Here is a 14,196-nt window from a genome sequence, read left to right as displayed (position 1 = left end):
CCAACTTTGTTGATGTTGTGAGCTTCTTTCCTAGACAAAACATTTTCTTCTACTTAGCCATAACACATTCCTTGCATACCATGCTAGTACGCTTCACTATTTTAGGCAAATTCCTATCAGCAAGTGTATTGCTCACTTTCACAATATTATCAAAATTTATAAGACAACTTTTTATGCCACAACCAACTGTTATCAACTTTAGCAACCAAGCATGACATCTCTGTAGGATTCAGCTGAAAAACATTACCTCTTGATATTGTGCTAGTACCAATCATCTTACGGTTTACCATTCCTATCCTTGATGATACATGTCTTCTCTGTGCACTGTAATTGATATCTCTTGTCAACCAACTGTCCAACACTTGGAAGATTATGTTTTAGTCCATCAACAAAATCAACATCATCAATATTAGTTTTACCATCAAGAGTAATAGATCCTATTCCCTTAATATGACAAGCCGCATTGTTCCCAACTCTAACAATTTCTCCATCACAACTGTTGAACTCAACGAATTTATTCATGTCACCAGTCATATGATGTGAATAACCATTGTCTATGATGCAATCAAATTTATTCTTTTCAACTTGTAACACTAATGCCTTTTCTTCTCTAACTTCTTGTTGAGGACTTTCTTCCTTAATTGCAACAAATCATAACTCATCACTATCATTATCACTTTCACTCAAGAATCTTTCCATACTAGCTTTCAAATCTTCATCATTTGCATAAAGACATTCTCTAGATCTCCTTGGCTTGAAATTTCTCTTGTATTTCTTTACTCTCTTAAGATATTTAGAAACATAATGACCAAATTCACTAGAAGTCCAACATCTAAAGATTTTCTTACTAGGTTCTCTTCTCACAAGTAAGGCAATGCCTTCTTCAATCTTTTTGTCTTATTCAGTTCTTCCTCTGCTGCTGCTAGCATAATCTCCACTAGTAGATGCACTCCTGCACAAGGTAGGTCAAACACTTAATGCACCGAATGTAGTCTCAATTCTAGGCAAATCTCCACTCTGTCTCAAACTTATCTTTGTTGCTTCCAATCTTCCAAGAAGAGTCTCTCTTGTAAACTTTTCTGAGCATGGTATAACTTGTTCAATCATCTGTGCTATCTACTTATATACATGTGTCAAGGTTTTCAAGATCTTCCACACAATTTCATCTTCATCCTTCTTCCCATCACATTCCTTAATTCCTACAACAATCTCTCATATCCTACAAAAATAGCTTCTTACATATTCATCTTCCATTATTTTAGCTTCTTGAAACAAACATATCCAATTTTGTGATCTAACCTTAGCATGCTTATTACCTTCATAAGTAGATTCCAAAGCTTTCCAAATTTCATTTGCCAAAACTAAAAATTTACCTGAGTGTACTCATTTTCAGGAAGGGCTGGCAAAAGTGCTTCCCTCGCAAGCATATTACACACGAATAGATCTCATTGTACTTTAAAACATCTTTCGAGTTTATCTTCTTCAATTACTTGTTTCACATTCTTAGTAATCAGCCAATATCCTGGACCCATGCATAGCAAATGTGTCTTCATCTTCTCTTTCCAGCTGTCAGTTGGTTCCATCAAACTTCGGACTATCCTTTCTGAAATGACTCGCAATAGATCTCCCTAAGTTGTTAAGCTTTTCCTTCAAGGACCTAATGCTCTGATACCAATTGTTAGAGAGTAAATGTAAAATCCACATTTCTCGAGTCTTAATTAACAACTAACATATCCAAGAATTACAAATATTACTTCATTTTCATAGGAAGACAATTATGTCAGTCATGTTCATGTGAATGAGATTTACAGTTAAAATCAGTTAAACAAAATTTCTTAACTAAGAATTGAAACATCATCAATGAATTTACTATGGAAAATAAAATCTACATACCTTGGAATTCGACACCGAAATCAATCTTGGGATGCTTCTGCAACCACCCAGGTTAGTCCACAAATACCACTATAACAATATCAAATGACGACTACCATCCAATACCGCTATATCAAAATCAAATGATGATTTTCATTAAATACCACTATATCAATTAGGGCATCACATACCACTATATCAATTAGGGCATCGATTACCATTGGATCATTTAGGGCTTCAAATACCACTGTATCATTTAGGGCTTCGGATACCACTATATCATTTAGGCTTCAGATACCACTATATCATTCCTTTCCTTTTGATTTCTAAACTATGGCATTAACTTAAGATTAGAAAAATATGCTCATAATCATTATTCTTATATATGAAAAACTGAAATAACAATCCTATAGATATATTTCATATTCAGTTAGAAGATCAATTGATCTTACTGGTTACCAATTATATTGACAATAAATATTGCTTTTATTTTAAGAAATAATTGTAACAATGATACAACTCAAATTATCTTACCTTCTACTTGTATAAACATCATAATGTAAAAGTACTTGTCTCCGACAAACGTTTGAATGCATAGCTTATCTTTGTCTGTTGTACGTCTGACAACTTGTGGAGAAGTGAAACATTGTCAGGGGCTTAACCACCCAACCTCGGACCATAACTTATCCCCACACAATCTCTATCGAGAAAGGCCCTCCCTACCCGAAATAGATGGGAAACATCTTGTTATCCACTAAGCATCCTAGTATCTAATCACGCCACTCGACTCGACAGCGGAGAATACAATAAACATGATCATGCATGAGCTATTAAATGATTCCTTTTAAAAATGATAAACATTGTTATGTCATAACTAATTTTGTTTCATGTTATCGCAGATTCCTTTCTCTCACCTCTTCACCCTTTGCCTTAGTTGTACAGCCAAGTGAATCCTAGGTGTTTGAATCTCAGAGCAACCCGCTCTTTCTATTAATCCTTAACTAGTAAAAGAATATTATATGTTTTCAGCTTATCACAAACTGTGACCTGAAAGAGTATGTGTTACATCCCAATTTTTGACCTAGTTTGAAATATAGCCGTTGAGGTTCGCATGAAGTCAGTTGACAGTTTAATTTGATATAATCTGGCGAAATGGTAAGTTAGATGGTCATTATGATTTCAAGAGCAGATGACATGTTAGTTGATCATTAATCGCCAATTCATAAAATTAGGATGGAAGGTTAACTATTATGATTATATAATTTATAATTTAAATTACAGAGAAATTCCTTGCAGGGAGCATGCTGAAGGGGTGGAAGCATTGTCAGAAAAGAATTAGGCAGGGCGTCGCCATCATTGAGCAGATAGAGAGAGGACCTAGTTACTTGGAACAGAATACATCTATGGAATCGCATGAGTTATTTTAATAAATAGTTTAATTAAAATAATTGAGTTATTTAATAAAATTTAATTAAAATAATTAAATCATTTATAATAATGTATCTTAAAGGATTTTAAAATTATCTTTTGTCGTAGTATTTTTAATAATTGTTTATAAATGTTCATTTAAAAATAACCATGATTTGGCACCATTATCATTTAATAATTTAATAGTTGTACTTTATAATAATGTTCGGATTATAATAATTGTATTATTATAATCTTCGAATTTTAATTTTCCAATTCTTTCCAACTTCTTATTCTTTTCCTTTTAGTCAATTTAATTTTTGGAATTCGAATGGTCATCTTGGGTTTTCGTAGGGGTTTTCTTGTAACAGATGGTATCTGTAGAGTCTATAGCTTATTTTATATTATGGATTTCTTAATCGTCTTTTCGCATTCAACTTTCTTGACCATTTCTTTTCCTTGGCAACCAGATATATTATTTGATTTCACCAGAGAGGCTGAGCTCTACTCAAAACGCATCACCCAGTCACTTTTGTTCAGAAAATTATCTTTTCCCAACTTAAAATGTTTTTCATCTGCCGCGGGTTTGATAGCAGGGTTGGCGAATTTAAATAAGTGCAAATCGATCTCAATTTTTGGTCAAGTAAGAGATATTAGATGCAACCCGTTACCTTTTATATTATGCTTTCTACTAGAATATTTGGATTCAAATATTCGTTCCTTAAGCTGTTTGTATTATGGCAATGATTTAAGTAAAGATTACTGTTGTTTTCTCTCTCCAGGTCTGTCATTTTCCTTAAGATAACAAGATAAAGATTTAATGCATAAGTCTACCATTTTTCATGAAAAGATTATCGTTTTCCTCTTTCTAATGACTCTGGTTTTTCTTTAAGATATTAAGACGTTGCTTGAAAACAATGTGTTGATTTCTATGTGATCATGTGACGCTGACCTATGTATAAAAGTCTGTCGTGCTTCTTAATCATATATAACTGAATATGTGAGAATAGAAATTCCCTGAATTCATTTAAGGTTCTAGGCAATAAAGTTACCATCCAGTTGGACATCAGTTACAAGATATTAGGTCACGAAATATGTTTATATCCGATTGTCCCTTTTACCATAAACTGTCTCAAAATGATGAATAGTAATGCTATGAAAATTTATACTCAATCTGGTGATGAATATGAAATCATGAAAATTCCAACGTTTTGGAAACCAGTATAAACATAGACTGAAATATGGTGGACAGTAATAGATTTATAATTATTGGAAATTGTGCTTATATTATAGATGAATCTTAATTCTTTAGAGTGTATCAATCATGCATATAAAAGATTAAAATGCTATGAAAGTTGTGAGCATTTAAATTTAGCTTAGAATGTTATACATTCATTCAAACCAAACAAAGATGGAAATATTATCATAAATCTAAATACCATGGAATTCACTAGGCATTATGGTGTGGAATTAATTAATTAGACATTAAATTTGAGATCTTTAAAGAACATAATTAAGTAATCACAGTTAGTGAAATGCTGGATGCATGTAAAACTGACAGAACCAGTTATTCAGAGAATCCCGAATACCTGGAACTCACCGGACTGTGTAGCCAAAAAGATGGGTGATGAGGTGTGAGAAAGAGAATCATCAATAATAAGAAATCAATATCAATTAAGACATTTCAATAATTACCATTTAATATGAATTAATTAATAGCTCATGCATATTCCTGTTATGATGATCTCTTGCTGCCAAGTCCTATGGCGTGTTTATATCTTGATGCCCAGTGGATGGAATGATGTTCCCTATCAATTCCGGGTAGGGAGGGTCTTTCTCGTTAGAGATCGTGTGGGGATATATTGTGTTCCAAGGTTGGGTGGTTAAGCCCCTGACAATGTTTCATCTCTCTCAAGATGTCGGACAGGCATTAGATTGAAATAAGCTATGCATTCCTATGTTTATTGGAAACGGGTAATATCATTATTATTTATGAAGATGTAAGATTAAGTTGACAGGATTTCATTCTTACTGTTAATTACATCTAGATCTAAGAGATAGATTCATGGTTTGTTTTTCATTTAAATGGATATCGATTATGAGTATATTTCTAACCTTGATTTACTGTCACAATTAAGTAGTCGGAAGGAAAAGAAATCCGAAGCCCTAATTGATTGTATGACAGCCAAAACCTTAAGTAATACAGTGGTATTGGAAGCCCTAATTGGATCCGTGGTATCAAAACCCTAGTTGAATCCGTTGTTGCGGAAGCCCTAAAATGAATCCGTGGTCGCAGAAGCCCTAAGTGGTAAAGTAGTATCAGAAGCCCTAAATGAACTGACGGTAATTGATGCCCTAATTGGTACAATGATTTGTGATGCCCTAATTTAAATTATAGCGGTACTTAGTTGTAATCATCATATGATTTTGAGTTAGTGGTTTTTAGATGTTAGTCGATTTGTGAAATTGTTATAGTGTATCTGTGGACTAACCTGGGTGTTTGCAGAAGCATTCCTAGTTTGATTCGAACTCAGTTTTCCGAGGTATGTGATTTCAATTTCTGTAATAATTTCATTTGATGGTACTTCAAGTTTTTAAGTTAAGAAAAATTTGTCTGATTTTAACAGTAAATCATATTCACATGAACATGAATGATGTAACTGTTTCCCTGTGAAACAAAGTATTAACTATAACCTTTGAGTATGTTAGTTGTTAATTTAGACTTAGAAAATCTGGATGTTACAATATGTTCTTTAAAACTAGCAGAAATATCCTTGACTCTTATTTCCAATTTGTATATTTAAATCATGATTTTATTGCATCATCAATAACTCTTTCTCAAGAGTTTCTATCTGATGATTATAACTACAGTTTAGTTGTTATGGAAATCGAAAACCAATAGGAAATGATAAGAAGTATACAGCTATGCATGGAACATGATGGATTATATACTTCCAGCTTATCACAATTTGTGATTTAGAAGATCATGTTCTTTAAATCTTGCAGCAAATAACATTTGGTTCTGATTATCAATGGCATTAATAAAATACGATTTTGTTGCATGGATTCAATACTATTTTTTTGATAGTAACTCCTTAAGAGAAAGTCAATTGATGGTACCTAAGCATGATGGTTACACAATAGTAGCCTATTGCTAAGGAGTTCGGTATACAGCAGTAGCTGTTAATAAGATTCAAACCATTACTTGAGGTTGATGGACCACATAACCTGATACAATTTTGGAAATGTTTGGAGCCCTGCCAAGCGCTATTGATTCAGTTCTTCCTGTAAACAATCTCCAAGCGCATTCACAAGGTGACTTATAATCACGTCTTCAGCAAGAAGAATAATAACCCAAACAGAGAAAAGATTGGCCTTGATAAAAAGCTAGAGATATGGTATTGCAGAGATTTCATAGATGGAAGACGGATGCTTGGAAAGATAGAAGTCAGGTGCCTAGAAAAATATATAAGTCGGAAGCTTGGAGAAATAGAAATCGGGTGCTTGAATAGATATAATACGTCTCCCCACCTCTCTTTGGACTTCTTAAAAACAAAAGGTAATGTCTCCTTGGCTTCAAAGAAGCTGGAAAGAAAAAAATGGAATTAATGGAGAAGTCAGAATTAATAAAGGAAGCCAATCTTTGAGAAAGGTAATTAGGTGTATTCAAAAAGATATCTACCTCTATACACGGCTTCAATATAAAAGGAATAGCCGTGACTTCTTGGCTTCCGTAACTTAAAAGATTATTTGCCAATTTATTTTGCCAACTGTTTAATCAGTTACAAACAAGGAAAAGAATAAAAGATGGAAAAAGAGTTGGAAGGTTATAATTTGAATATTATTATAATTTGAATGTTATTATACTTTAAATATTATTATAATTTTATATTTATATAAGTACATGTAAATATATTAATGGGGTGACATCACTTTATTAAATTATTATAATATAATGGTGTCATTTCATATGTACATATATAGATATATCTATTATAATAATAAGGTGAAAGATCATATTAAATCCTTTGAGGTACATTTTATAATTCAATTAAATTATTTTAATTAAATTATTTTACGTTTTAAAATATTTATTTAATAGCTAATGTAGTTTCATCGCTTGTATCCTGATGTTCAAGTTGCTAGGTCCTCAACCCATTTGCCCAATGACGGTGATGCTCCTGTGCCTAATTCTTTTTTAACAATGGTTCCACCCGTTCGACGTGCTTCCTATAAGGAAATTCTCCGCAGTTAAATCATATTACCATAACAAGTTATTTAATCATAAATAATCATAACGGCTAATCGCCTATTCAATTCCATGAATTTGTAATAAATAATTATAACAACTATCTTACCATTTCACAGAATTACAACAATTTAACTGTCAACTGACTTCATGGGAACCTCAACGGATATATTTTAAATTAGGTAAAAAATTGGGATGTAACAGTAAAGTCCACCAAGATAACTGAGAGGGGGGTGAATCAATTATACAATCAAAACAAATTTTCTTATCCTTATTAAATCTAAAACATGTAATCAACAAGTGCAATAACCATAAAAAGATAACCATACACAATAACACAAGATTTGTTAACTAAGGAAACCCCTAATCAGAGGGAAAACCCCAGTGGGGATGGTACCCACATATGTATGTACTAAAATATAAATTCCTTGTAAGAGGATGGACTCTGTTAGGAGCCAATGAAATACATTCAGTATATATCAGTCCCTGTTAGGAGACTCTGAATCCCTGTGAGGAGTTGTGAACCCTGTTAGGAGTTGTGGAAGATAGAAGGACCCACTATCCAAACAGCTTCAGGGACAAGACAACCGAACTTATTGTCCAACTGGCCTATGTATTATTCCTTTCAGAACGATAGCAAATGATCAACTGTCCACTAGCACTTTCTACCAAATATAATCATTGCGCTCATTCACTATGCCTCCGTTGCACCATATACTTCTCAGATCTCAATACTAGATCTGCAAACTTGCATCACAAATCATCCCTTAGATCGCTTACTCACATAAAATTCACACTTAACAATTTTCTTTCTTACTTCAACACCACACATAGTTCTCAATCACAAGGAAAATAACTTTCATTTATATCAAGTCCTCAAATTAATCTATTGAGTCAGCCTTGAAGCTTTCCCAATTTACAATTACAATAGGACCTCATTAAGATAAAACAATACATGTTTCATTACATCTTTTCATAATTACATAACACTATCGGCTCACAGTTTTCACAAATCTTCACACATGCAACCTTAGACTTTGCGCACTCACTAACGTCGTCATCATGATGTCTTCTATCTCTATACACATGCACATAACCAGATTATATCCTTGTTAGAATATATAACCCGATTACCAGAAACCACTTTGCAAGAACTCCCTTTGCATACTGTCTTCTATAAATCTCGAATAACTGTTACTAGTCTTCGACTTTCTGCATCTGCTCTTAATCATAGCATCAGGACACTCTGTAAAACATGTCCTCAACCTTGCTTGACCTCATCTTCAATCCTCAAATCGTACGGTCTTGACGTTAGTCTGTTGCTCTGTCAATCTTCAGTATGTTGACATCAATGACAAACATTGCCATGAATGCAACATATGATTGCACACATAATCTCCCAAATGCCAGGATACTCCCCTGTAGGAATATCATCAGCATTCATGCTAAAAGGTGTTTTATGCTGATATTCTCATTTGGAATAAACATATGGCGACAAAATTGCACTTAATAACTGCATTAGAACTCATTTAGCTTGATAAATATTTTTATTTTTATAAAAATCTCCACAGGCATGCAAAAATGAACTTGTGATTTGAAAGCAATAACACAAAAATTCATAAACATTCTTCACACTCAAATTATATGGTTATCCACTAAATTTGGCAAAAAATGCACAATTGGGAAACATGAAAAATAGTATAGAAAATCAACAGTCATGTTGTTGTCTCAAGCCAAAGATGTTCTACAGAGGGCATATCTACCAAAAATGTCTCGATAAAAAATGACAAATTCAACATTATCAAATTTATCCCAGTTGCAGCTAACAATAATATTTTAATACGACTGAATCATTTATTTAAATCCAACTTCTAAGATTATAAGGCACCTGCTCATCACCAATAAGCACAAAAGATCAATATCCCCTTGTGGATCAGCCTAGCCAAGGATTTCAACAAACTTCTAGTCCTTCCAAAGGGATCCCAAGCTTTGGGGATAGAAACCTCTTTCAAGTGAGTGTCCAAATCACTTTATTGACTCCATTGAGGTTATTGATGTGCTTGTAATGTCTCAACTTTTAAGTTTCATTAAGTTGTAAAAAAAAATTTAAAAAAATTCAAGTGATGACTTAATATTAATTAATCTTAAAAAATAATAAAAATTTATTAATTGTCTAAGAATTTGCCTAAGGAAAAGAATGAAAATGCCAAGATCTAAAAGCTCGATAGATAGCACAACGAGAGAAGCAAAATGAAATGATCCTCCATTCACTAGATTCAGTGACGATCAATAATCAAAACAATAATGGATAAATACAAAGTAGATGTGTCTGAATATATAGGCAATGCCTGATAACTAGGAGATATGCAAATGATAACGTATCAACCACACAAAGTGGAATCATGTCCACCAGTGGTGGATCATCCTCCATTGTACAACAAAGTATGTGCAACATGTGCAAAAATGAGAGGATGATAATGTGATAAGAGCACTAAAGGTGAATCTCACACATAAAGTGGTATGAGATAACAACTAACTCCACCTCAAGTGGAATTCTCTTACACCGTGTACTAAAAATGAAATGAAAACTCCTATGTTTCTACATGACAACTATTATGCAAATGCATAATCCGAAGTAAACTTAAGTGTAATTAGTAGTATTTACTTACACCAATAGCCCTCCCCCCCTCCCTACTTAAGTGCAACTTAGGGGAAAGCACTTAAGCTCACAAGGCTAGATGACAATACATGATGGGTCCCACCAACTAGGCCATGTTAGGTACTCATGTACAATGTACAAAAGCAATGCCGTCTCTCACAAAGTAGAGAAAAAGGGAAAACCTCATGCAAAAAATCCTCCCTCAAAAAGAGAGATGAAAAACAAGATACATGCATGGATGTAGTAATCAAGATCCCATTACAACATACATCAGGTATATACAATCAAGAAGTATGAGGACAAAACCCAATATGAGTAAAAAGTCCCCCCGTAAGAGAGAAGTAGAAGAAGAAGAGAGACAAGATAGCACCCCCCCCATGTATCAATAATAGCAGCCTCCACAATGTATACAAAAGTTAGTCCATGAATGTCGAACAATGTTTCTCCCCTTAAAAAGAAACAATACCATAGGTGTATATGAGATGCCTCCCCACTCTGTAGGAAGAAACTCAAGATAAATGATGTCTTTGAAAACTTCTCAACTGTCCCTGTGTCAATACTGAAGGCTGCCCCTTCCAAAACTCCTGAAAAGAACAAGTCAAGATCGAACAAGGGTGGATGTAGAACATGTCCCAAAGAAACAAGTTGTAACGCACCACTTGGGGTTGTACGGTGTTGATGTTTATGCGGATCCAACTCAACTGGCAAGGACTAATTAATACTTTCAGTCGTAGAGTGATCAAATGCATTGTATGGTTGTATGGAGGAGGCCTACTAGCAATTCTGAATATCGTATGGTCAATACTACTCCAATACGAGTTGCTCTTTGCAAAGTCACCGGACGATAGATGTAGGGGGAGCCCTACATTGCTAAGTTGTGGAAGTCGTACAAAATAGTGCCTTCTTATAGTGGAGGATCAAATGTGAATGTTGTACGGCCTTGTGTATGGAGGTGTACGGCTTCTAAGAAAGGATGTCATACGGTACAAAGGGGTGCAATGCAGGCAAGAGAAGGAACGATGACAGTAAAGTGAAGGCTTTTATGGACACAAGTATGAGAGGTTGTCCAAATGTGGTGCAAGTTGAAGGTATCCAATTGAGGGTATTTGCCAAATGCTTATGCTTCCTTAGAACAAATCTAAAATATATATAAATTAAGTAGACAGAGCCAAATGCTAAATAGAGTTCCCCACAACACATAGGATGCATGCCAAACACGAATGAGATATGCAATTCGTCGAAATAGAGATTATAGTTGCAAACAATGATGGTGCTTAAATTTGTCAAATTTGAGCAAAGTAATCCAAAAGCATAATAGGGTAAGCATGAATCTTACTGAAACTGCAATAAGCCAAATAGGGAAGATCTTCCACTTCCGAAATGGCGAACAAAGAACTCCAACTAGAATGTGTAGCACAATCATTTCAATTCAAATCGCATGCATACAACAATCCAACCCAACGAACATATATACCCCGATAGAGGAAAACTCCTAAGGAAGGAACAACATGTCGACACATGTCACAACAAACACCTAAAATATTAAAATAGAATGGGCCCCGAGATATACTAAATCGATTGGTCCCACACACAAAATTTTAAAATCTTATTTGATTTATTTTATGATTGAGATATTATAGTCCTCTCGTCACAAAAATCACTTATCCTCAACCAATTGTAGCCCCGGGTGCTCCAAAATTTATTTGCCCTCCCAAGTGGCATAGTTGAGCAGCAAATGTTTCCAATGTACCAGAGACTCCTTGATGGTACAGTTCCTTAGTTTCCTCTCTTAGACGTCAAGGATCTCGATGGGTTCCAATACGATTTTCCATTATTTGTTGAGGGGTGGCAAGTCAATCAATACGTTGATGTTCTGTCCCACGATTTTCTTCAGACAGCCACATTGTGGATGTGGCTTCCTTCTAGCAGCAAGTTTGTAGCGACTTCCCCTATGCGTTGGGCCATGTGGCAAGGACCGTAAAAATGCGGCCTCAACTTTTCTTTGCCACCTACCTTCAAGGATGATTGTCTGTGCAGTTATAGTCAGAGCTATACCAAGTCACCCACCTCAAAGCTTCTCTCGATTTGATGTCTGTCAGCATACATCTTTTGCTGATTCTATGCCCGTTGGAGATTTACTGGAACGTTCCTTCTAGTTTCAGCTGCATAGGTTTAGAAGCTTAACCTTCTGTTGTCTACTTTATAGGGCTGAATAATTGTTGCACGGCTGTATTCTTTTTGGGACTGTTTACAACTCTTACCAATTGTTTGCTTGGCTTCAAGACGTGACACAATTGTATCTGTCTTTTTTAAGATAAGCTGTAGTTATTTTGTAAGTAATATAGAGTCAGGCCGCATTTTGTTTTTTTTTTTGATTCCCAAGCATATCAAAAACAGCTCTTTCAAAATAATGGTCACACTTATCAAATACTTCATTTATCTTGAACAGTTTCTAACAGTAAAAGCTAATTGATGTTTTGAGATTTTCACTGTTTAACGTGATAGCACATATCTAGACATAATGATTAAAAAGTTTTTTCTTTCAGCATTTCAGGCCTCCTTAAAAATCCCTATTCAATGAATCGATTATTATGGATAGTCGACACTATCGTGCGGTATTGCCACATTCCAATATCAGCTTCTAATGGTATTAAGCAATTATAAATTTAATAAAAACTCAAAATGGTATTATAACTTTCCCTAATTTAGGCCTCATTACTCTATCCGAACTTTTCACCTACATCAAATTTAAAATTTCGCGGCAGTGAAAATATTTCTCATATCAGACAAAAACTTTTAAAATTCTACATTAGAAAGACAGGCATAGTAGCTCCTCTAGCGTCTTGCACATAACTACTTCAGAAAGTGCATTACATGAATATACGAAAGGAGCTCTTAGATATGTAATCAAACACTCCCTAGAGAGCGTGAAGAAGCTTTACTGATTGGGGAAGGGAAAGAGCAGTAAAAACTTACAAATTTTGAACGATTTGTTGGTACAGTGTGCTTTGGCCGAGAGTGTAACGGAAGAGAATACGTCTGCTGTAGCGAAGCCATTCTTAAAAAAAAATCTGAACTGAACAATAGAGTAGTACCTAGGCTTTACAGCTGACAGGATTTTATGGTAAGGAAAAACCCAATGAGTGATTGCAAATGATGGATAACCTCATCTTCACCATGCATGGGCATCCTTGAGACAGTACAATTGTCCATGTAGTACAAATCAATATTTCAAGTACAAACGGTACCATAGCTTATCAATGTTGTTTGTTGAAGTGTATATTTTATGTGCATATTCGAAGCATATGATATAACCGTCAGAGGAAGAACAATCCAGTAACAGATGCTCGAGATGAGCCTCGGCGGGAATGACGAACACAAAATGTCTACATTCGGAAAATAAATTGCGAGTTAAAAATTGTTGGAATTTATGGCAAAGTACAAATGGTATCGAGCCAATTGGCCAAGGTAGAGCAAGAAAATTAGTTTACTAGCTTATATATACTTATATATATATTACGCCGAGAGTAATCGTTCTCAAGGCACTTATTTTCATTTAATCTCAAGGTTATTTTAATCACAATTGAGATTTATGAAAATGAAAATAGGCGCCTCGAAAACGATTATTCTCGGCGTAATATATATATAGGTATATATAAGCTAGTGGCAGTCGCGGCGCAACCAGAAAAGTATTTTTTAATTTTTTTATTTTTGATAAAATTAGTATTGATTTTTTTATTTCTTTTTAAATATAGTTATATAAACTTACTATAAAATAGTACTAGTATAAAATTATTGAACATTTTTTTTTAAATTCTTATCAGTTTAATCGAGTTTTATTTTAAGGATATTGTTAGGTAAATTGTTATATTGAAGAGTAGAGTTAGGGTTAGGGTTAGGGTTAGAAATAGGGTTAGGGTTAGGGTTAGGATTTCAATTAGAGTTAGGGTTAGGGTTAGGGTTACAATTAGAGGTAGAGTTAGGATTAGGATTAGAGTTACAATTAAAG

At 34.3% G+C, this 14,196-nt stretch overlaps 1 protein-coding gene across 2 annotated transcripts in view; it reads right to left on the bottom strand.

The window, feature by feature from the left end:
* LOC149573240 (superoxide dismutase [Fe], chloroplastic-like) overlaps positions 1-13,662 on the bottom strand; it is a 133,883-nt gene extending 120,221 nt beyond the window's left edge. The window contains exon 1 of one of the 2 annotated variants that reach the window (XM_089814435.1): positions 13,164-13,662. In XM_089814435.1, coding sequence (XP_089670561.1) covers positions 13,164-13,244 — 81 coding nt within the window. In that variant the 5' untranslated portion in view covers positions 13,245-13,662. The remainder of the gene's footprint in view (positions 1-13,163) is intronic. The other variant, XM_089814436.1, reaches the window with a different exon arrangement.
* Positions 13,663-14,196: the final 534 nt, after the last annotated feature.

Source organism: Cupressus sempervirens, chromosome 2 (genome assembly GCF_028749045.1).
Source record: "Cupressus sempervirens isolate cs-2001-9-10 chromosome 2, ASM2874904v1, whole genome shotgun sequence".
NCBI classification, from domain to species: domain Eukaryota; kingdom Viridiplantae; phylum Streptophyta; class Pinopsida; order Cupressales; family Cupressaceae; genus Cupressus; species Cupressus sempervirens.
The sequence above is the reverse complement of the archived record's forward strand: the minus strand, read 5'-3'. Positions and strand labels throughout refer to the sequence as shown.